The 26,278-nt window shown below is 40.5% G+C and overlaps 1 protein-coding gene across 1 annotated transcript in view; it reads left to right on the top strand.

The window, feature by feature from the left end:
* Positions 1 to 26,278, top strand: part of LOC124258421 (sodium-coupled monocarboxylate transporter 1-like) — a 104,767-nt gene that overhangs the window by 27,251 nt on the left and 51,238 nt on the right. The window contains exons 10-14 of the mRNA XM_046692517.1: positions 67 to 182; positions 415 to 485; positions 1,539 to 1,625; positions 4,516 to 4,703; positions 5,492 to 5,592. Of these exons, the coding sequence (XP_046548473.1) occupies positions 67 to 182; positions 415 to 485; positions 1,539 to 1,625; positions 4,516 to 4,703; positions 5,492 to 5,592 (563 nt within the window). The remainder of the gene's footprint in view (positions 1 to 66; positions 183 to 414; positions 486 to 1,538; positions 1,626 to 4,515; positions 4,704 to 5,491; positions 5,593 to 26,278) is intronic.

The raw sequence follows: 26,278 nt of genomic DNA, 5'->3' as shown, positions 1-26,278 counted from the left end.
CATTATGTCTCAGTTTTCTGTCTGTCGTATGTTGAGTGTGTCATGCTTCCCATTGAATCATTTCAGCACCATGTCGTCGTCTCTCAATGCTCTGTCTGCCGTGTGTTGGGAGGATTTCTTCAAACCAGTCCTTGGAGACAGACTCACAGAAGCTCAGGAGACACTCATCACCAAGCTGCTTGGTAAGATGTTAGACCTCACACTCTTCTTCAAATATTTACAAACTGACAATGGTATTTGATGTAAGGTTCACACGATATGCCACTTTTGTATTGGGCGAGTGGTTGGTCAGATGACTGCAAAACTAAAGCGTATGAACGACATATTTTACTTACAATTTTCCCGAGAATATTCCCAATCAATCCAAATTGATAAGTCAGGGACATAATATATAACATTTGCTTTACTTCACAGTGCTGTTCTTCGGTGCCGCGGACATTGGTGTGTCTTTTATGACCATGCACTTGGGTGGGACAATCTTACAGGTGAGATCAGAAGGTAAACCGTGGGACGATCGCAGGTGAGGACAGGGGGTAAACTGTAGTAAGATCTCAGGTAAGGGCAGGGGGTAAACTGTAGTAAGATCTCAGGTGAGGATAGGGTGTAAACTGTAGGAAGATCTCAGGTGAGGCAGGGTGTAAACTGTAGGAAGATCTCAGGTGAGGGCAGGGGGTAAACTGTAGGAAGATCTCAGGTGAGGGCAGGGGGTAAACTGTAGGAAGATCTCAGGTGAGGGCAGGGGGTAAACTACAGTAAGATCTCAGGTGAGGACAGGGGGTAAACTGTAGTTAGGTCCCAGGTGAGGACAGGGTGTAAACTGTAGTAAGATCTTGGGTGAATATAGGGGTAAACTGTAGGAAGACCTTCACATAATCAATGTTACCAGGCGTGGCTTAGCTTTACATGTGATGTTACCAGGTGTGTCTCAGCTTCACATATTGTGATGTTAACCATGTGTCTTTCATGCTTCATTGTGATGTTACCAGGTGTGTCTCAGCTTCACATGTTGTGATGTTACCAGGCGTGTCTCAGCTTCACATATTGTGATGTTGCCAGGCGCGTCTCAGCTTCACATGTTGTGATGTTACCATGTGTCTCCCAGTGTCATTGTGATGCTACCAGGTGTGTCTTAGCTTCACATGCTGTGATGTTACCAGGCGTGTCTCAGCTTCACATGTTGTGATGTTACCATGTGTCTCTCAGTTTCATTGTGATGTTACCAGGTGTGTCTTAGCTTCACATGTTGTGATGTTACCAGGCGTGTCTCAGCTTCACATGTTGTGATGTTACCATGTGTCGCTCAGATTCACATGTTGTGATGTTACCAGGTGTGTCTCAGCTTCACATGTTATGATGTTACCAGGTGTCTCTCAGATTCACGTGTTATGATGTTACCAGGTGTATCTCAGCTTCACATGTTGTGATGTTACCAGGTGTGTCTCAGATTCACATGTTGTGATGTGACCAGGTGTGTCTTAGCTTCACATGTTGTGATGTTACCAGGCGTGTCTCAGATTCACATGTTGTGATGTTACCAGGTGTGTCTCAGCTTCACGGGTGCAGCAACTGGACCGATGCTCGGCTTGTTCATCCTGGGCGCGTTCTTCCCGTGGGCCAACTGGATTGTAAGTAAAGTCCTCATCATTATACAGGACTTTATATAATATGTACAAATGTACCAAGTCAGACTGACGACAGTCTTTCTATGATATGTTTTCCTCTTCTTCATCTGCAAACATGACATCTCGCCATGGCTTGTTGCCAAGATTGGCCCCATGAGCTGCCCATCGCTGCCTGGTAAGTCTGTGGCAATGCAATAACGTTGGAACATGGGACCGGCGACGACACCGGATGTTGAAAGCAGCAAGGCTTCTTCGCACCGTTTGAGCGCCGACATGACGTTGTCTTGTCCCAAATGTCCTCCTTGCCGCATCAGCAGCAGTTCGGAACTGATTTCGCAAGACTGAAATTCGGATATTACGGTCTTGTCGAGCTGTCGTCACAGGTGATGCACCAGGCCGTGGACGATCAGCAACACATCATCAGGTCTGAAGCACCTTGGCTCACCACACCGATAGCCTGATTCCTTTAGGCTTGTGTCAAGCGTGGCATTTTATCAAAGTGGTTGGGTTTCACAATTCCTTGTATCTTTAAAGAGCCTGGGTGCAGGTAATGCACATGCACAACCATCCTCGATATCTCCAGGGTATACGTTACGATCACTCTGCACTATACCCTGGATGCATCCACGGCTTTTTATGTTGATTTTATTACCTCCCTTGCCTGGCTTTTTATCCACTCAGGTGTCTACGCTGGGAAGTTGAGCGAACCAGTCACAACTCACTTTCACTTCTTAAATTATCTAACCGTTTAAACTTGGCAACACAATTGATGCAGTGGGCACTCTGAAGATGTGGAAGGAGTTCTTTTACATGTGTTGTAAAGTTTCAGATCTGTCAATTTGTTTGTATTATTTCTCAAATCTGAGTGGTACTGCGAACAAACCTTCGCGACTGCGACCGCTGTCAAGCTGTTGACACTGGCAAGCTCTGATGTAACGGCGGCTTAGCTGATTGGCTACTGTGAGAATGAGGAGCCAGCAAAGGGAGGTAATATAATTATCGGGCCAAGGCGTGGATGCATCCAGGGTATAGTGCAGAGTGATCGTAACGTATACCCTGGAGATATCGAGGATGATGCACAACGTGTTTCGTGAATGTGGTTCTGTTTACGAGAACTGTCAAAGGTTCAGTTTTAAGCATCAAAGTTCATGCGAGAGGAATGCTCGGGGACTCGAACTCGAAATGGGCCAAAATAACAGCCTTTTATCCCTACATAAAACATTAAATATAACTTTTGTAAGTTCTAAGACAACAAATACCAATTGCGTTTATAATGGCTTTCGGCACATGGTGGTAGAGTAAACTGCATTTTCGTTCTAAGAAGCCAAATTTAATACTTACCGACGATAAATGTGAGGCAGAAAACAAACAGAAAAGCGACGGTGTCGGTGACCTAAATTAACAATCTAAGTGTTCTAACTGCTGACTGTACTATTGACGAGTCTGCCCCCTACGTTATTGCACACGTTACCAGAAAAAAAACCAAATGATAAACAGTTTGATGACGGTTTACGTTCGGGTTAAATATCTTCTCTAAATTATTTTGATTACATCTGTGTGGAACGTAAACTATATGGGGCAACATGACTGTCTCATCTCTACTACCAGTTTAAGTTTGGATCAGTACATCCAGATGAAGCTGACTAGTCACACGACATTCCACGGGTGGTTTCTGGGAATGTGAACGTTGCGAACGTTGCCGTGTCGCTGTTTTCTTCAAACCAACGTCACAACACAACTGAGCTCAACTGAGTTTATTGCCGGTACCCCGATACACAGGTGCAATCCAAGTCACATACAAGGGTCACCATATACAAATAATTCAAAGTCTAATAGTGGTAAACAGTAATGGGTAGACGTGTGAAACTTAAATATGAAACAATATATAACCATATTATTTTCCAGTTTCTAAGAAAATTACCTATATTTCTTGCTTTAAAAACCTGAGGTGACAAAACAGTAATGTTACCACCGCCTGAATTTCCTGTGTACTACCCTGTTTCGTGTCAAACACACGCAGTTCATTTGGAATCAGGATTTGGTTAAACTGACTCTAACACAGTCGAATTTCCTCAGGATGTCGGTAGCAGCGGGTTGACTAGGCCGTCCTGGCTCGCTATCCCGCCATTTTTGTTATCAGACTTAAGAATCCCGGTTGCATTTTCATGTAAAACAGAGTTTTCTTGTAAAACAGTACGTACCTGCACATTTTCCTCGCCTGTCAGCTGCTTTCAACTACTTCTAATCCTGATAGCTGATAATGTTTCACTGATTTCACTGAGTTTGGCTTGAAAATTTTCAAAATCTGGCAATGTAGAAACTTTTGGGGACACGGTCAGTGGATTGCATTTGACGCGAAGACGCATGTCTGGATGTTGGATTCACCAACATCCGGTATACAACTGAAGAACTCTTCATACTGAAAATTGTACGATACTTCGCTCAGTTTGTGTGACTTCAGTTAATTGTGAGTCGAACTGAGACATTACATCAGTCGCAAAAATATGAGTGATGTTTCCACAAATGATGTTAGCCGAGTGCAGCAACTTCAAACCAAGAAACTGGGTGGTAAAGAGAAGTTTACTGTAGGAGACTGTACGAGGCGATGACATCTGACATGCATTGTGACGTAAAGTAAAAGTGTTTGATTACAAGAGGGCAGACGAGAATGGTGTACTGGCGCCAATACATTGTGACGTAATGCTTGATGTGTACATCATCGTTCGATAAAGTACTGTCAGCGCCTTTCATCTTTCAATCTTGTAATGTTGCTTACGGTATATTATGTTCTACAGGGAGCATTGGTCGGCGGTGTTCCTGTTTACGGTATATTATGTTCTACAGGGAGCAGTGGTCGGCGGTGTTCCTGTTTTTGGTATATTATGTTCTACAGGGAGCAGTGGTGGGCGGTGTGCTGGGATTGGTGTTCCCTCTCTGGATCTCTATAGGAGCTTACACCGTTGTAGGAACACCGTCTAGCCTTGAGTACCCCACGAACAACTGCAGCGTCCCCAACAGCACCATCTCCATGGCGACAACAATGTCCTCAAACCTTACAACAGTTCAAGGTCCTGTCGAGTAGTGAGTATGCTGAGTTCGTGCAAGTAATGAAACTGTCCGTCAAATTGTAAAGGGCAGAGGACATGACATGAGAGAGTCTTCTAGACGTCCAATGATGATGTGTGATTATGTGAGCGGCCACACTGGAGTGTGACGCTCTGCTGTTTCATCGTCAACTGTGTGCCAGAGATGCCAGCACTACCCTCCAGAGTAATGGTGAAACAAGCGTATAACACATTCCCTGCCGCACTTGCAGCTGTCACTAACTGACATCACCGCTATCCTTGTTGCTTCAGGTCCCAGTATAAGCTTGTCTGTGATAATCTCTGCACTAGTATCTCCTCCCTATACACAGTGTCCTCTCTACCATGTTTCAGTACTGGTATCTCCTCCCTGTACACAGTGTCCTCTCTACCATGTTTCAGTACTGGTATCTCCACCCTGTACACAGTGTCCTCTCTACCATGTTTCAGTACTGGTATCTCCACCCTGTACACAGTGTCCTCTCTACCATGTATCAGTACTGGTATCTCCTCCCTGTACACAGTGTCCTCTCTACCATGTTTCAGTACTGGTATGTCCACCCTGTACACAGTGTCCTCACTACTATGTTTCTGTACTGGTATCACCACCCTGTACACAGTGTCCTCTCTACCATGTTTCAGTACTGGTATCTCCTCCCTGTACACAGTGTCCTCTCTACCCTGTTTCAGTACTGGTATCACCACCCTGTACACAGTGTCCTCTCTACCATGTTTCAGTGCTGGTATCTCCACCCTGTACACAGTGTCCTCTCTACCATGTTTCAGTACTGGTATCTCCACCCTGTACACAGTGTCCTATCTTTGGTATCCAGCTATTGGTGCTGCCACGGTGGTTGGCGTGGGTCTACTAGTGAGCGCCATGACAGGTAATTTACCTCTAAAGTAGTTTTAGCGCCGCACTAGGTGGTCATCCCATCTGTATGGTGACTCCCTGGATGTGCTCCACTGGGAACCATTCAGTGTTTGGAATGTCAGGACGTCTGTGCGGTCATTGAAGTCACTGAGCTATGCTGACTAAACATAAGATAACAAAGAATATTTGTTCTCATGTTTACCAATACAAACATACCTGCAAAACAGGTGCCACAGGTGAGTGGCACAGCGAGCAGTTGGTATGCATGTCCCTTTGTGTCTTCATCTATTCCAGGTGTGGATAACAACAATGCTAATGTCAGACACTCCACAGTATGTTGTTCCTCAACCAGGTTCCACATGCAGCACAACAATATTCCAATAATCACTCAACTATAACCTACTCCATTATATACCACACAATATTCCACATGCCACATGCCACTCAGCAATATTCCAATTATCACTCAACAATATTCCAATTATCACTCAACAATATTCCCATCATCACTCAACAATATTCCAATTATCACTCAACAATATTCCAATTATTACTCAACAATATTCCCATCATCACTCAACAATATTCCAATTATCACTCAACAATATTCCAATTATTACTCAACAATATTCCAATTATCACTCAACAATATTCCAATTATCACTCAACAATATTCCCATCATCACTCAACAATATTCCAATTATCACTCAACAATATTCCAATTATTACTCAACAATATTCCAATTATCACTCAACAATATTCCAATTATCACTCAACAATATTCCCATCATCACTCAACAATATTCCAATTATCACTCAACAATATTCCAATTATTACTCAACAATATTCCAATTATCACTCAACAATATTCCAATTATCACTCAACAATATTCCCATCATCACTCAACAATATTCCACGAATCAACAAAAATATTCAGAAGACATAACCTTCAAGTCATCTATCAAGATCCTCTGTGTGTACCTTGACTCCTCGCTATCCATGGAAGATCAGTTGAGCCTCAGGAACATCAGTGCCCTTTTCTGACGACAGATGCAGCTGCCTCCCTTGTGAGATCTCTGATATTCTCTCGAACAGATTATTGGAACAGCTTGCTGTGTGAAATCACCCATCAACAGATGAGATGCCTGCAGCACACCCAGAACTATGCTGCCAGATTGGTCACGTGGACGAGCTTTAAGGCAATCATCACACCAGTGCTCAACTCGCTTCACTGGCTCTGCTTTCCTCAGCGAATCATATTCGAAATACTCTCGCTCTCCATGGTTCTGGACCTGGCTGCCTGAGTGATCTGACTGTCCCACACCGCCCTTCAAGAACTAGTCAACAACACCTCCTTCGGGTACCTGTCACCAAGCTGAAAACTTCCAGCTCCAGATCCTTCTCTCTGTCAGCCGCCCCTCTGTGGACCTCTCTACCCGAATTGCTGAAGTTGATTCCATCTCTAGAAACTTTTAGAACCAGTCCTAAAACACACATTTTCAGGAACTATACCTGAAAACAAAGGAAACCCAAACTCACACCATTGTGAAGAACTCAACTACATCTGTTACTATCGCTTGAGGGTATGCGCTATGAGTATGCTTTCATGACATGAATATAACACAATATTAATGCCATTGTTATTATTACACATGCCACGAAACAATATTCCACTAATCACTAAACAGTATTCCACAAATCACTCAACTATATACCAATTGCCACTCAACAATGTTCCGTATGACACTCAACAATATTCTACATGCCACTAAAAATATTCCACTAATCACTCAACAATATTCCACTAATCATTCAAATACTTACCACACATCACTCAACAATATTCCACTTGTCAGACAACACTATATCACATGCCACTTAACACTACTCCAGTTGTCACTCCATAATATTCCATTAATCACTAACCAATATTCTACATGCCACAAAATAATATTTCACATGTCACCCAACAAGGTTCCATATGCCACTCAATAATATTCCACTAATCACTAACCAATATTCTACATGCCACAAAACAATATTCCACTAAACACTAAGTAATATTCCACTAATCACTGAACATTAATCGACTTACCACTCAAAAAACATTCTTCATGCCACGAGTAGTATAGGTAATGTGGTTTCGGGGACACGGAGAAAAAATAATCATAAAATATGAAGGAAAACCAACAAATGAAGGCTTGAGTATAGAGAGAACTGATTTGTCTTCCTTGTTCTCCTTCCTTCAATAGTCAACCCACCTAGGGACTTGCCATTCCCAACACACAGAAAACAAAAATGGAGTCCAACAAACGGGTCAAACAAAAATGCAAAATACTACCCACTTAAACGCTCACACTCCCCACTCCAACGTTCACACTACCCACTCCAACGTTCACACTATCCACTCCAACACTCACACTACCCACTCCAACACTCACACTACCCACTCCAACACTCACACTACCCACCCCAACGCTCACACTACCCACCCCAACGTTCACACTACCCACTCCAACGCTCACACTACCAGCCCCAACGTTCACACTACCCACTTCAACGCTCACACTACCCACTCCAACACTCACACTACCCACCCCAACACTCACATTACCCACCCAACGCTCACACTACCCACACCAACACTCACACTACCCACCTGAACACTCACCCTACCCACACCAACTCTCACACTACCCACTCCAATACTCACACGATCAACCAAAACACTCACACTATCCATTCCAACACTCACACTACCCACTCCAACACTCACACTACCCACCCCAACACTCACATTACCCACCCAACGCTCACACTACCCACACCAACACTCACACTACCCACCTGAACACTCACACTACCCACACCAACACTCACACTACCCACTCCAACACTCACACGATCAACCAAAACACTCACACTACCCATTCCAACACTCACACTACCTACACCAATACTCACACTACCCGCCCCAACACACACACTACCCATTTCAAGACTCACACGATCCACCCAAACACTCACACAATCCACCCAAACACTCACACTAACTACCTCAACAGTCACACAACCCACCCACTATTAACACTACCCATCCCAACACTCATAAAATCCACTGCAACACTCACACTACCCACTTAACACTCACACTACACACCCTAACGCTCACACCCGACATCCATACGCTCACACAACCCAGCCTAACACTCATACTACCCAGCCTAACACTCACACTAGCCACCCTAACACTCACACTAGACACCCATGCGCTCACACAACCCAGCCTAGCATTAACACTACCCTTCCTATAATGCCGAATCATACGTTTCCTTCATAGGCCCATTACTTTCAGGCATGAACCGTGTTGGAGATGTTGAACCAAGGTTTCTGGTACCGTTCCTGTACCGCCGCTGTCTCCCCCATGACAAGGAGGGCACACAGCATGAGGATGGTAATAAAAACACGGATTGAGTCAATAACAGAAACAGGGACTTTCTATAGAACTGTCTACGCATGTTTGTCCACATACTCCTGTTCAAGAGCGAATCCTCACTCCATGTGTACACGTCACCACTCGGACCAGCACACGTCGCCTGTACTGATACTTAAAAAATAAATTGCGCTCTACACCCATGTGTCGGTGTTCTCAATCAGCAATCGTTGTTCATGGCTAACTGATGCGCTGTTCTATTGACGGGGCTAAATACCGTAAGAAATATGATAATGCTATTATTGCGAAGGAAATTCTGGTTGCATCGTAAAACACATGAGACAGAACAAAACAAGGAATCACAAGATATCACATTTCAGTAAGCACTGGGATAGTAAACAAATACACAGATAAGAGCACTAAAGAGCACAGGTGAAAGCAGTCAATGGGAAGTAATTGTGTTTCGGTGAATCTAGACCAATCATCCATGTACTCAAAGGGAAAAACACCCTTCCTTAGCAACACGGGTCGTGTCGACACGTCAGTGAATTCATTCATGATAGCGAAGGCGTCCGGATTGTTCGCCTTCACTAAACTGTCAAGCGATGATAGCAGAAACTGGGTGCTGTCTATGAATTTGAGGCTGTCTTACGAGAACAAGATGTATTTTTCCATGTTGTTGGGGATGCATGTTAAGTTGCCATCGATTTTCGAGATAGCTTCCATGGTTAAGTGAGAATCGTAACCGCGAAGGTTGTAAAACACCACGGGGATGTGGATGTTCTTGGGATCGATTTTAAGCTTCAAGTTACACGCGTTGTGGCCAGCGCCTCTGTAATGACCCGTGACGTCACAATGATATCTCACGGAATCACTGTTCAGGGGTTGGTCGCACACATGGCAACTCTTTGCTTTATTATGACCTCTCCAGTCATCCGTCATCATACGTATGGGCAAAATGTTAGATAAAGTTTTCCTGATTGTTTTCTTTTTGGTTTTGTAGACAGGTGAGAATTCTTTCAGCCGTGACGTGGCCTCTGTAGATCACGGGAGCATTGGTTTTCCCATCGCATTGGGCGACCAGGCAAACAAACCCACAAGCCTCGTGTTCTTGTGTTTTTTTTGTTTATTCGTGTCGGCATGGTGTGTTCGATTCTTCTGATGAGGGCTTTGAAGTCGGTGTAAATGACGTAGGGTATGGGCTTTTGTTTGTTATGGTTTATAAATTTCATTCTGTTTTCATTCTCTTTAGGCATGTCAATCCTGACAGCAGTCTGTCCAACACCTCGACAGTCCTCCTTGTGAGCTTCTCAAATATCAAGTGGGTTTCTCCATTATGTTTTGTTTGATCACTTTACCGTCCTTTTCAACCAGAAATAAATTGATCCTGGCTATCTTTTCCGGAACTGGGCTTATTCTGTGTACGATAGTACCCTTATTGTGTTCGGATACATTTATAGGCAAATTGTTTTGTTTTTTCCACCTTAGCAATTTGGTAGATTGGGTAACGAGTGTCTATACCCTGAAAGTTAAGAACATCGTCATCATTTGGGATAGCTTGAGGTTCTATCTGAATGAGTGTCTGCTGGCAATCAGGCAGATTTCAATACCCATTTTAAGCAGTTGTTATCTTTGTTTTTAACGTTAGCTATGGCCTTCTTTTTCTTGTAATATGGAGGCAACCTGCCTGATCCGCCTTTGAATGCCATGTAATTTGCAATATCCAAATAGATGGTATCAATTCTACCCACCACTCACCCGGAACCATCGTTCCATTGGTTCTTGAATTTTTTTTCAACGAAATAGCGATCGTCGAACAGATAGTCGGATTGGATGATGACTTCTTGTTTGCCTCTGAAATTAAGGTTCAATGTACCCGGTACTATTATTCAAATGTTGTTTGTTTAGTGACATTTTTATCATGAGCTGGTATTTGATACTTTTCAAACCGTCCAACTCTTAGTTTATCTTGCTAGCTATCACGGATTTAACGTCATCAATGTTAATATTAGAATGGACGGTCATCCGCCAGCCTGTCAGATATTTACCAACAGCTTGTTCTGCCGGCACAAGGTGAGGTGAAAGTGGGTTTAACGTCGTGCTTGAGAATATTTCGCTCATATGACGACGTTCTGCCGGCACAAATCTCAATTCCAGCAGTTTACTGTATCCCAGCAAGGCCTACAAGTGGATATGGTCATTAATAAGAATAACCGTTCAGTCCGTCTTCTCTCGTCTGGCTTTTCAGATCTTTTACAGTTGGTGGCTTGACATATTTGATGTCGAGCGAGGTCAACAGCTGGGATTTCCTCATACAGAATAACCCACCAGACCACGTACTCTAGCCATTGCTTTGAGCTCCTTTGACTGTAGCCATTGTTGTTATATCCACTTGCGAAGTCTAATCTCTACTTGATTCGCTATATTCAAATGGTGGCTTGACATATTTGATGTCGAGCGAGGTCAACAGCTGGGATTTCCTCATACAGAATAACCCACCAGACCACGTGCTCTAGCCATCGCTTTGAGCTCCTTTGACTGTAGCCATTGTTGTTATATCCAATTGCAAAGTCATATGTCTAATTGGTTTGCTATATCCACTTGCGAAGTCTAATCTCTAATTGATTCACAATGTTCAAATGCAAGGTCAAATGTCTGACTGATTTGCTATCCACTTGCGAAGTATAATCTAATTAATCCGCTATATTCAAATGCAAAGTCGAGTCTCTAATTTATTGTTATATGCAAAAAAGTTGTTTTTTATTTTTAGCATTTTTTTAAAATGTATTATTCTAAGTGGTAGATTACGTTCTTTGAGATAATCTTTCTTCTTTTCATAAATAAGTTATTTCCATAGGCTTTACATAGACCATAATGGCATCTCACTCCAAATACCACAAACATGACACGTGTAGTTCACGAAACCACTTTCTGATAGACATCATGTGTATTCGACAATAGTCGGTCGTGCATTTCTTGCTGCAAGTCTCGGCTTTTCCCAGAAGTACGTATTTGCAATGATACGGATCGGGTCTCATCTTGGTTGCTTCATGCACATGGATGAACATTAGTGTAATTGACTTTGCAAGTAGTGTGATTATGCACGTAGATGAACATTAGTCTAATTGCTTAGCAATGAGCACCGTCGTAGCTAGGCCTAACATCACGAAGATCAACTGACAGTCTTTCAGACCCTGGGAAGGCTTGTAGTACGAGAGGGTGGGCATACTAATAAGTGCTTCCAATTGTTTTCCCGTGACGAGAAAATATTCGCGCATGCTCTCATCCACATCTTTAAAGGTTCGCTCAACGTGACCTTCTCGCTTGAGTTGGTCATTGATAAAATCCATTCTTTGCATTCGTTTTTTCGGGTATTCGGCTTGCGCAGCCTGTAATTTCTCAATGGGTAAATCATGATGTTTCTATTCTTTTTCTATTTCAAATGCATTCAATTGTAAATTAATGTAGAAAAAAGATCATTGCTGCCTGAAAATGCATTGACTATAACCTTCAGGGCTATTTATTTATAAATAATGATATTACTTTAGTAGGTTTTCTGGAATGATCCCTTGCTTGATGATCATATCTTTGGTGGCCACAGTCAGTCCCAAATCTAGGACAAGCATGCCCATGCCCATTATTGCTTTGTGACCATATTTCTTAATCATGCTTAGCCTATACCTAGGTCGCTGACCATGGCGACGTGATAGGTGGAGAAGGGGGTAACTTTTTGTCTTGTTTAATTTTATTTAACCATACAGCTGCACTGATACCCACGAAAGTGGATACCATGGTGTAGGGGATCCATGGTCGATTATTGATTGGTTTATGATGACTAGCTGAACCGCCTTTTTTACCAGCAGCTGCCTTGTTTTTGTTATCCTAATCAGGGTTTTTATCAACCACCTCAGTGGTTTTCTCCATAGGTGTTGAGATTGAATTTGTTGTTTCATGGTGCGTTATCACATCCGTCATCTTGTATATCGTTAGGTGAACACTGAATGTTTAAATTGACAATGCATCACGATAATGATCGACGCGGTGATGGGAGCTAAGACCATACCGATCGATGATACAGCTCGCAGGTGATATTGCTCAAGGCGTTACCGATCAACTGATCTGCCTAAAGGGCTTCACACAAATAGTGTAGACATTCTGGCAGAATGGGAAGGAGCTACAAAGCTACACCAGTGTAGAGTTACGTCATAACCAACCCTATGGTTTTCATCATTTCGGCGCTTAGTCTGTTTTATATCTTACTTACAGTTTATTGACTTCTTCAATGCTCCGTTTTATAAATTTTATCGATGGTGATGTTTTCACCCACGTATTGTTTACCCTTACTATCCAAGACGAGTGCTGCTAGTCTTTCTCGCTTATCCATGCATGGGGGCACACACACACCTCAGTACTTTTTTTATCCTCAGAGAAAATTTGTTTGAGCAGGTCGTCACACGCCATCTTATAGTACATTAATCGGTTTTTAAATCTAATGTAACAAAACCCGACACAACCCAAACAGAACTATGTGAACGAGTTCTTCAGCATCCATGCTCTCTCCGTGAACGTGATATTGATGTGTAAAGAAGGGCAAAGAATCACTATATGATTGGAAACATCCCTGTAATAACCTTCCAACATGTCCAGCATGAAAGCGGTCTTTCCGCAACCCATCTGACCACAGATTATGGTGCAATGCGGCTCCAGGGGTAGCTCAATAGATGACTTGCACGAATCTTCCATCTTGTACATTGTGTTGCGCATCAATAATCACGTACAAATATAGGTTTAATGTCCTGGCGTCTTGAGCCTTCATGGTAATTTGGATCATGACCCCCTCGCTTCCGTTTGCGATGCGACGCCCGCTGCCGTGAAGCTGATCATCATCCATGGATCGATGTATGAGTGATGCTTTTACAGTAGTCATTAAACGTGAGTTCGTATTCCAGTCAGTTGCCCAGCGTGGATTAATAAAACAGCGTGTCCATCGGCCAGTAGTCGAGTGGAATGCGAAATCGGTTTCTGAATGCATTTGCTAGGGGTATAGCATTTAGATCAGCTGATGCAAAAGTTTACCCTCTTAGGAGATTAATAATTTGCCCTGACTAAAGGTTTAGGAGTCCTCTTTGAGCCAGCAAAAAAACACAGACACGTCTAAAATATTCAATAATGTGTTGAACAAGCAATGAGCAAGCTGCAATGAATGCCAATACAGATTTCTAATACGATGCAATTGAGTCACAAATCTAAAATATTAACTGACCAGAGTCTTGACTTTCACAGTGAGAACAGATATACTGACTGAAGGTTGTTGGCAATGACATCAGTTGAATAGACAAGCACGGTCGGTCTTGAAACGTTGATACACTTGATGATGGCAGACAGATGTGTATAAATCCAAAGTCCTCATCACACAACTCAGCAATAATAATTCTTTATATAGCTCTTACACTGTTTCGAGCATTCTAGCAAAGCTGGGCTACATCATTATCCTCTCAGAACATTATAGAATGCCATCGAAAACACAAGACGCCACAAGAGCCATTGCCGGAAGTCAAAACAAATAAACAAGATTGCCAAGGGCAGGTAATTCCAAAGTGCTATCTTAAAAGGCGTGCCGCTAAAAATGCTATTGCCATTATCCATATATGATGCGAGATGTGAGTCAAAACCCACACTCAAAACTTTAAACTTTGTGTACCCATAATAACTGTCAGTTAATCAATGTGATACTACAACTTACAAAACAATCAACACTCTCATAACAACCCCACACGCGAGTCGATGTACAAGTTCCTACACTTTCGCTTGTGGTTCTCCAGAGGTCCATGTGACTGAAAAACACATCGCTCTCATCGATGCTCAGCGCCTTGTTCCTACTGATTTCAATCATCGTTTTCTTTATCGTGCTTATGATCGCTCGGCCGATGCTCATCACGAGATCTATTTTATCATCCACGGAATTCAAACTGATCTTAAAAGCCAGTCGAGCCGTCCCCGGGACGATGACGTCATTCACAACCAGATTAAGAGATCGAACCAACAGTATTTGGTTTTCATCGATTGTACTCAGATTATAAATGATTGTCATTGACTGACGAATGGCTTTGACCGCCCGGGGTTCCCTCAATCTTCTGCAAAGGTTTAGTTTTTTGTCCGTATTGCGACGATATTGTTTATATTCAAATTATGTTAATAAAACTGAAAAAAATGGCTGACGAATTTCCGGATGACGGTATGCTGATGGACGGTTTGAACTTAACTGATGAAACCCCATTGCTCGATGATGATGATGATGATGATGATGATGATGGAACTGCAAGGCCTAGACAAGGCGATGCCAACCATGCACTGATTGCTCGTAAATAACCTAGCCAAACTGGATGCACTCGATGAGCATATAGCTTGTGAATAAACTGAACCCAATGAAGTGGAGGACGAGTTCAGACGACGTCAGATCGCTGAAAAGATTGCGGAACCTCGACGACGAAAGATCATTCCAAGTAAACTGCATCTACCAACCGAGAAGTGCTTCAATCCCAGATCAACATAATTCTGATCATGCATCGACCGACTCCTCAATGATGACAAGTAGTTAGCCAAGAGAATCAGAACGTTATTTAGAGAACAGGGCATAACCATTGCCAGTGTGTTAACCGCATACGGGCTCATCATATCGATTTTAGCCGTCTCTCTGACCGGTGGGGGTGGTACTTTGGTTGCTCCTAGCCCAACACCTAGAGAATGAATCAAACAATATTTAAAATCCCTGGGGAAACCTTGTGGGCGTTCATCCTCTCCGTGGCCAGTCTGCTGTAAGTCTCCGCTAAAGAATTTTTAACCAAATAAGGCACAACCCGACCACACTCCCACCTACCATGAGTGCTGTTTCTTGATCGATATATTACTGATTTTCGAAACCAACATGTGCCGATAGTTGAGGTATAGGTGTGGGTTGAACAGTTGGCTCTGGTAATGGTTTCACTATTCCCCTTTCACCGGTACTCGTGGGTGGTGTGATGTGATTGACATTAATATCAGATCTGTTCAATACTATGACACCGGGACGAGAAAACCCTTTCGATATATCCAACATCAGTTTTTCCAATCGTCTTCACAGTGGGGTCACTCAACCTTTTTGATTGTGAAATCAATGCCACTTGTAAAATTCATACGTTTATGCATCCAATCATTATTCGAAAGAGCAATGACCTGTCGAAATATGCCTCTTCTCAAATACTAATCTTTCAGGGAGAGGTCTCCTGCAATGTACAGAATGCCCAATCCATGATTCACGCCCGGCAAATGCCAATACGTCCTCGGATCAATATCAAATTCGTTACAAATACGTTCATACGCACGCTGATCGTATAGATTATCTCACAAATTCCACGCGCAGAATCCTTGTGCATATTTCTGACCACGATGCCTGGTCTTGTAGTAAGTGTGAAATGAGAACACGTTACTCACTCAGATCACGAAGAGAGTCATTCAAATCAACACCACGCCCCGTTGTCATGCACCAAATGGCGAAATTGATTTGAATTTTGATAGAATTGCATTGGGTTTGAAAAGAAAGCATGTACACTCGTGGCAGACAATTTATACTTTTTAAATAGATCGATAAACCGAGCATAAAAATGGGAGCCATCCGCATTAACCACAACCCTCATTTGTGTGAAATCGGTAACACTTACATGATCACTTTTAGGAAAGCACTCACGGCATGTACTTTTGTATATACATGTTGAAAGTATAATGTAGTACCTTTATATTATATTTAACACGTTCGTGACGCTCCCTGGAATAACGAGTAGTGAGCACATTCAACTGCTTCACCCTATCAATACCACATCGCTACTCGAATGATAGTCAACCAATATTTCAGCAAGTTTTGACCTCTCGGACAGGTCGAATTTCTATTGCAGCACCTCGAGGCACGGCAGCACGTCTCAGGACTCGTAGTTGCTGCGCATTTGAAATCGACCGTGCAACAAACTTTGAACGCCATCATTATACCGGAAGTACACTTAGGACCGTAGTGATTGGCGCAATCTATTGGCGAAGCGGTAAAGGGAGCTAACAGAGGAATGTCCCCCATTAACTTTTAAAAAAAACAACAGGAATTTAATAAAATATTGTTTCACCAATGAAATAAATATGTTTATAATAACAAGATTTTTTTTTATAATGAATTTTTACATAGTAAATTCACACTAGATTAATATTAAAAAAAAAAAAAATATGTTACCAGAGGGTATCAACATTATCTCTAATTAAAACAGCATACCCGTATTTAATTTGATAAGGGGAGATAACTCTTGCCCAAGTTTACCTCAGGATAAATGGTTGCGTGGCGGAAGTATGATTAGAAACAAGATAAAGGGAAATAACTGATACGTGCTCCTACTGTCACATCCCGTGGCATACGGTATGCGCACAAGCAAAGGTATCCAACGTCTTTAAAGGAATATTCCAATAAAAAATGAAAATCATGCCATTTAAAGAATGTTTAAGCGATAATCCATACATGTTATCAAATAATTATTAGTTTATTACCAAAGTCTGTAAAAAAAATTGAAAGTGAAAAAAGATCACAAATAGCGACCTCACAGGGCGTCGCCATGATGCTATCTCAAACGGTTAACGAGAGCGCGAAAAAGCGCGAAAATGACGTCATCGACACACCACGAAATTAGGTTACACCGCTGTCATCAATGGTGCGCGATGCCGGCCTGTCAGGCTTGGGGTTGTTCAAACCGTAACGACCGGGGGAAAAGCGTCCCCGGTCACGGAAAATCATTTTTTCAAATACCCAGGCCAGATAAAAAGAAGATCCTATGCAGCAGATGGCTCCACAACATCGGAACGGGCTGGACAGCATCGACCTTCAAGTTCGGGCGGCACAAGGTTTGAACTTTGAACAACATGACATTTTTGCGTATAACCTGTTCTAGACAAGCTCATACATAATTATTATGAAAGTAATTCTTATAGGTCCTTGTTAATATAGTTGCATTTGTTAAATAACTTAATTTTGTTTAGGAAATATTTTTATTTCAATGATTTCTTCCAGTAAAATAAAATATTTTCGGCTGCAATGTATTCGAAGCGAATCCTCATTTGCCACGATGCATTGTGGTAAGTTCGTAATAAAAATAAATTCGTACGTATCACATTTAATTCAACCAAAAACTGGCTTGATCTTGAATTTGTGTTCGATTATATTTAGTACGACATTGATATGATTACGAATGTCGATAGGGATTAAAGGGAAAATGTAGAATTGTAGGGCTGCATGAAGATCTAGTAGAAAATCATGGATGAATAATGATTATCGGCGTAACACTTTCAGTCATCATCAATTATTTTTTAAAAGTTATGGATTTACACCATTATGAAGAAACTGGCAAATGTTACAATATTGAAGTTGTTGACAAATGTAGACATTGAGGCTTTATTTTTTAAAAATCATATCCCCTAATAATCACATGTGCATATTATCGTAAATAGTATTTAGTTTTAAACATTTTAAGAAAATAATATGAATAGTCTGATCTCTTTTGTAATCAATTATCATGTAAACATTATAATAATAAGTATTATTATTATTAATATAAAGAATAGTTAATCATGTACATAAATAGATCACATCATGTTCGTGAATATGTATCTTAAGCTTTTTTTGAGTAGATGTGTACACTTTCAATTGTTTTCAATGATTTAGAAAGGTTTGATTTTGACGGTTTGATTTTTTTGTGCAGGTTGTTTGTGAAGACCATTTTGAGCCAGACTGTTTCGAGTATGATCTCCAGGCAAGAGTTTTAGGGGTAGAGCCACATCTGAAGCTGAAGGGAGATGCAGTCCCTACTCTCTTTGTTCATAGAAAGAGACAGGGAGAAGAGAAGAGAGATGAGAGAAGGGATCGCCTGATGGAAAGGAAAAGAAAGCAGGTAACTCAAATAGGCTTAAAAACACAGACATTTTTCACTGTAAATTTATAATGATCTACCCCGAAGCTTTAAATAAAGGTACGTATGTGAGTTGACATCTGTATGACTTAATATGTTGATCAGTGACTAGAATGTAAGTTACAAAATATAGCAAGGGTGATTATATCAGATTCAGTGGAATATATCATAACTTTCTGGGGTTGCATACTTACTTAATTCTTTTCTCATTGAGGTTATCGGCAGTTTCATCCGCTCTTCAGCCACCGCGAAAAGCAGGAAGTCTAAGGTACTTAATTTTTTAATTGTTCATTAGTATTATGGAAACCATGCCTCCTTGTTTGCCTTGATAGCTTCATTTACAAACAGTGCCCTGGTAAAGTTACATATATTTCTTTTCAACAAACAGGAATTTGTTTCACTGATAAATATAGAACACATTTAGAGAAGTGCCTCAAAATAAGACTGAGAATGAATTCATTAGACTCTTATGAGAATTTGTTATGTATTTTTTAATCATCGGAAGTCTTCATACAAAAGAAACACTCTTATAACATTCATAAACACAGCCCAAACATCTTACTTTAAAAGCCAGCAGTATATTGCTGTATATGAAAAACATTATGCATAGCAAATAAGTTCTTGACACATGTATTTCAGAAGAAATCATCAGATCATGCACCCAAGAAGAGAGGTTTGAATTCGAACCATGGCAACATTGAAGTTTGCTCTGTTGTAAGTATTTGTACTTGTTAAGCATCTTCTGAATTCAAGGAAAAATGTGACTGTCTAAAATGGTTCATTTTCATTTTCAGTTTAATGTCTTGAATATATAGAGAATCTCGCCAAAGAGTCGTTTGATATGAAATATATGAACACAATTTTATTAAAGGTACCAATATCGGAGGATAATTTTGCTGTAATCAAGGAGTTTTGATATATTTGATATCAGAAGACATGATGGTGACATTTTATTTATCATCCAAAATCATTCTTAATCAGTTTATATCAGTAAAAAAAATGAACATATATGAACACAAAACTGTCATTAGGCTTCCTGAGCATTACGGTCATAGCATTGTCAACTGTGTTCTTAGTGATGTCAAAGTATTAACTGATGATGTAATAGCATTATGACAATTGAATTGTTGTGATATCTACAACGAAGATATCGCAAAGCGATGTCTACTGTGGGAGCCAGTTTTATAATAATAATGAGAATATTTATAACATGCCTTTTCCAGGCTAGATATCCTGCTCAAAGCGTATACTCCGATCATTGTTAACCCGAATAATCTATGCTGCCTGTTAGGCACTAGAAGGTTAATAGTCTCACGACTTATTTCACCGGGTACCCATTTTCTGCTGGGTGAATAGAGGCAAGTTTGAACAAACTCACTTGCCTAATAATTATGTGTCTTTTGAGAAATTCTAACATGTTTTTAACAATTTGTTTTTTGAGTATTGGCGTGCAGACTGAAGACTGGTGTGTTGATTGCGGCCACACTAATCATCACCGCTGCAGTGGTCCTGATGCATCTCCCTTGACCACCTTGCTGGATCATGCCTACTGTGCACTGTCAGAGCAAAAGGAAGAGGTTCACTCCACACCTGATATTGATATTTCTGATATATCTCAGGATTCTGAATCATTTGACAGTGTTGTTGATGATTTGAATAAATCAACAGTTCTGAGCGAATCATTTTCTTCGCATGTTTCAAGTGTTAGAAGTGAATCATCATTGTACCAACCATCAAGTGATGCTAAATCACAAAGTGAAAATGAAGAAGAATCTGAAATAGACCCTATTTCAAATATCCTCTCTCAAGATAAATATATAGTGTTTTCCGATGCACTTGATGACATTTTGTACCGTATTCCTTGTAAATACTGCTCATGTCCTGTTGATGAAATCAAGAAATCTTTTTTTTGGTAGCATGATCACAGCCAAAATATATTGTACAGGGGGTTTTGTATTGGAGGTCGCAGCCACTGTTGAATGATCATGTGTCTGCTGGGAATGTGATGCTATCTGCCAGTATATTGTTCACTGGACAGACATACAAACATGTTGCTGACGTTGCTTCGTTGATGAATCTACAATTTGTTGGTAAAAGTACATTTTATGACACTCAGATTGATTATCTATTGCCTGTTATTGAAGATTTTTGGAAGGCAGAACAAACATCCGTGCTGTCAACACTACAAGACTCAACAGTTCAAGTGTCAGGTGATGGGACATGTGATTCACCAGGGTATAGTGCTAGATACTGCAACTACACCATGATGGATCACAGCTCACTCAAGATTCTTGACTTTGAGGTTGTAGAGGTGACAGAAGCAAAAGGTTCTTGTGGTATGGAAAAAATTGGATTTGAAAGGGTGCTTGACAGGTTGATTGGATGCACAGAGTCTGAGTCAGGAATGCATGTTTCAATATCTGATGTGTCCACTGACCAGCATGTATCTGTAAGAAAGCATATGCGTGAAAAGTATGCTCCTATGCACATTAATCACCAATTTGATGCTTATCACATGGCAAATAGTTTGCGCAAGAAGTTGAAAGATAAATGTCGTTACAAAAAGTATTCAGCCCTTGCTCCATGGGTGCAATCAATATGTAATCATCTTTTTTGGTGTGGGGCTTCATGTATGGGAGATGCTGACCTACTTGTTGCCCGATGGGAATCCCTGCGCTACCACATTGTCAATATTCATCAGTGGGGTGGGCCAGGATTGGTAACATCATGTTGTCATGATGTTCTTACAGAAGATCAAGTTGCAAGGAAGAAGTGGCTGATTCTGGACTCTCCTGCCCATCGAGTTCTAGAAGAAATCATGATGAACCGGATATTTCTGGAGGACATCAGCAGACTAAGCAAAGTTTTGCACACAGGTCGTTTAGAGGTATACCACTCTCTGCTCAACAAGTATTGACAGGACTTTGATAAGAAACAGATGACAGGAAGAACCCAGCTGGCTGTCCTCGATCATAACAAGCATACCATTGTTGATACACAAGCTTTGTCATCTTCTCTTGAGGAAAGCTCATCTGATGTTGTAACGTTCATCAATCCAGATGGAGTTAGAGTTGCTTACAGTAAGCATTGCAGTGACTGGGTAATCAAACCAATTTCAGAGCTCAAGAGTTAATCCTACCTCAAAGACATGATAATGGAAGTTCTGAAGCGTCGCAAAAATCAAGAAAAGGGAGAAGTGAAGGCTGAAGCAAAGGCGCGTAACATTGCGAAGAAACCAAAGCCAAGTAAAGAAATACTTTTGAAGAGACACATATCAAGACTGAATAAATGCTAAACTATGCTGAATATTGTTGAAGTTGTTGAGTGATATTATTGTTCTGAAGTACCCAGTGATGAGTATGGAAAGACATTGAGTTCATCTGATATTATTGTACTCAAGTGTGATGTTGAATGTATGGAAAGACATTTGTTGAATGTTCATCTGATATTATTGTACTCAGGTGTGATGTGTATGGAAAGACATTTGTTGAATGTTCATCTGATATTATTGTACTCAGTGTGAATACTGTGATGTGTATGGAAAGACATTTGTTGAATGTTCATCTGATATTATTGTACTCAGTGTGAATACTGTGATGTGTATGGAAAGACATTTGTTGAATGTTCATCTGATATTATTGTACTCAGGTGTGATGTGTATGGAAAGACATTTGTTGAATGTTCATCTGATATTATTGTACTCAGTGTGAATACTGTGATGTGTATGGAAAGACATTTGTTGAATGTTCATCTGATATTATTGTACTCAGGTGTGATGTGTATGGAAAGACATTTGTTGAATGTTCATCTGATATTATTGTACTCAGTGTGAATACTGTGATGTGTATGGAAAGACATTTGTTGAATGTTCATCTGATATTATTGTACGCAGTGTGAATACTGTGATGTGTATGGAAAGACATTTGTTGAATATTCATCTGATATTATTGTACTCAAGTTTGATCAGTATTGTGATAGGAATAACTCATGACCCCAGCAATTTGCTTGATAAACAGGATTGAAGGACATTTGTTGCGTGATCAACTGATAATATTGTACTCAGTTTGGTGAGTATTGTCAGATATGTAATTTGTTGAGTGTTCAGCTTTTATTATTGTACTCAGTGTGATGTATGGAAAGACATTTGTTGAGTGTTCCCCTGATATTATACTACAGTTTATATTATGAAATCATCATATCAATGTTATTGCAAAACTGATACTCAGAATTAACATCTACTTTTTGTAGTTGTCAGTTATCCATTATTAAATAAATACCATTCATTTTCACACAAAAAACGCAACTATCTACTTCCATCCAACCACAATATATTTGGATAAAATCATTGCTCCTGAATTTCAGGAATCAGCAACTCAATATCACGTTCATATCACTCGTGAAGATGCATGGCTTCGTTAGCTTCTTTAAAGCCTGTATATTGTTGTGCTGGGAAGTTCTGTCTAACGTTTCTGATGACACAAGCAGGTATCACCTTCCTCACCCCTTTACCAAGTTTCTGCCCACTATGAGCCCATGACATAAATCTCCTATATGCCATAAGCCTTGACTGTCTGAAATAGGTAACAGGTGTGTCTCATTATTGTTGAAAAGAATTTACTCATTCACCTAGAAATTTAGATTTAGATTAGAGGCCTCTCTCACTCTCTTGAAAACATAAATTCTTATCCAAATTGTTTTTCAAAAGCTTTCAGTTGTTTATACTGTATACATAATTATGTTCTGTACCTTATTCAAAACTGTTGGTTTCCATGTTGCACACCTATTTATCAGTGCAACTAGGTAATGATAAACATAAACGTTTGTTCCATGTTTTTATATGTAAGAAATTGCTTTGCATAACTGTCACAGGAATATATAATTAGATGACAGCAAATGTTGATGAAAAAGTGATGTTATGAAATATCCATACTGTAGATATAGAAGCATTTTAGATGGTGAAACGGGAGAATGAATTATTGCATTTCATCTACGGGTTGTATTTCAGTATGACTATCTAAGCACCAATAATATGTCAACAGAGAAATAAAGATTATTGATGTTCAGTTGTGATTTTGTTTTTCAAACATTCATTATTGAATTAATATCTAATAAAGGTATCACCTAATTTTAAATGTTATTTTACTGGGTAAGAAAAATGATTAAAAATATATGAATAATATTCCATGATGTTTTAAGGATCAAAGTATTATGTGCTCCATATTGTGAAAAAACATCACATTGGGCATAGATTTGGGCATAATTACCCATTTTGAAAAACCATATACAATTACGATTATGCCATGGGGAAAACACTTATTATAATACGATTTACTGTCATTTGTCACAATTTCTACAGAAATTGATAATTTAAAAATTCACAATTGGAAAATATGGAAATTTACCAAAGTGTATGTAAAAATATTTGAAAGACAAAACTTTCTATTTCATCTGAATATCAGTTTGACAAACTCTCAAAACCTCTTTTTGAAAATCCCATGTAAGACGTGAGGGGATTATCACTGGAAAACATACCGGTTGGTGAGAACATCAGGAGCTCGTCCACCCATTCCCTTGAACATCATGAATTGGATATAGCTCATAAGTAGCACCGGTAGTGAAAGACATATGGTGGAAATATCACAGTGATCGGTAATGCAAGAAATACCGATAATCCTATCATGGAGGTATGGTATTTCCTGGCAACATCGACACTCCATTGCCGTTGGCATTGCCTCGCACTTCTCACACACACACCATGTCGTATTTCTGGTACGATTATAATCAGCGGAATCGGTCTCAGAATCGCTTTCACTGGATCGATTATCAAGCGTTCTGCTTTCTCCCTCCTCAAACTGCGGTTCAAACGTATACGGTCGTAAGTTAAACTCCATTGCTGCTAGTGCTAGGCTGCTAGTACAAATTTAAAACTGGGTTTCGTTTTCCATAAGATAATGTATTACGCTGAAAAGCGCGCAGCGCAAACATACCGTAAATTCAGTTGAATAATGACAACTCCATGGCACAATGGTGTACGGAGATTACAATCTAAACTCCTTACACCGATTTCTTGTGGTGTGTCGATGACGTCACATTTTCTGAAAAAATGGCAGCTCCCATGTCGATCCAAGACAGACGCTCATATGCGATGTAACTACTTACCCCGTTTACCGAATAAATTATAATTTGGTGAGAATTTGTTTTATTACTCGATCTTTTGCGGGATTTAATTTGAAAACTCATTCGAATATTCCTTTAAGTTATGTTATTGTATGGGAGTTATGATCAGAGCACATTCGTAACTATTCGCCTCTTTCCGTGAATTACAAGAAGACCTATCGTACGCCATTATTGCCAAGAATCGTGGTAAACCAATCAAATCGCACGTAGTAGAACGCATTTCGAAGCATGAAAATGGCGGCACCGTTGAACTTTGAATCTTCGCTAAACTATGCAAAGCACAACTTAACATAAACTTTAAGCTAAAGGATCAGAAACTTTTAACACTGTTCACATATTTACAAAGAGAATGACTGTATTGCCGTTTTGCCAACGGGACATAGGATATTCTAGTACCCATGTTTGGACATTCAGAGTTATCATTCCTTGGTAATAGTACTAGACTATTTTCATTTTCTATTTTTCACTATTTGCGCTTAGACAGGGCCCAGTCGTAAATGTGGGCACGAGAGGTGAACGAGACGCCACCTGGCTTGCCGGAATGACACGAGTAGTTACGAATGATCAGAGCAAAGTCCGCTTGGACAACATGTAGTGGACCATTATCGTGATTTTGATTTGGCGAACCAACCTGGTCTGATTTGGTTGTTTGGGTTGTTGTTTAATGCCGCACTCCAAAACTATATGTCTGTAAATAAATATAGAGCATGGACAGACAATCCAGTGATCAACAGCATGAGCATCGATGTACGCAAATGAGATACGATGACATGTGTCATTACCTTTTCCTTACATTTTTATGGGTTTTGAAACATATTTTCTAGGTGTTACGAAACTGTTATGAAACCATCACTAACTTTCACCACACTGTGACCTACCCTCGTTGTCTGTCTGTGACTAGTTTGATAGCAACGTATGGAAACACAGTTCACGGAATGTTCGAAACACTTCAAAACGTAAACTGCTTCGCATATAATTACCAGATGTACGTGGTCTCGACGGACGTTACATAACAGGTGCGTTTGGGGACACATGTCCAGCTATGTTATGGATGCCTTTTGTTCTCGTGTACGCGAACACATTACACTTCGCGGATAGGACATCTGCACGAGAT

Source organism: Haliotis rubra, unplaced genomic scaffold, assembly GCF_003918875.1.
Source record: "Haliotis rubra isolate DU_JTF1 unplaced genomic scaffold, ASM391887v1 Scf692, whole genome shotgun sequence".
Lineage (NCBI taxonomy): Eukaryota > Metazoa > Mollusca > Gastropoda > Lepetellida > Haliotidae > Haliotis > Haliotis rubra.
This window is presented reverse-complemented; position numbering and strand designations above follow the sequence as displayed.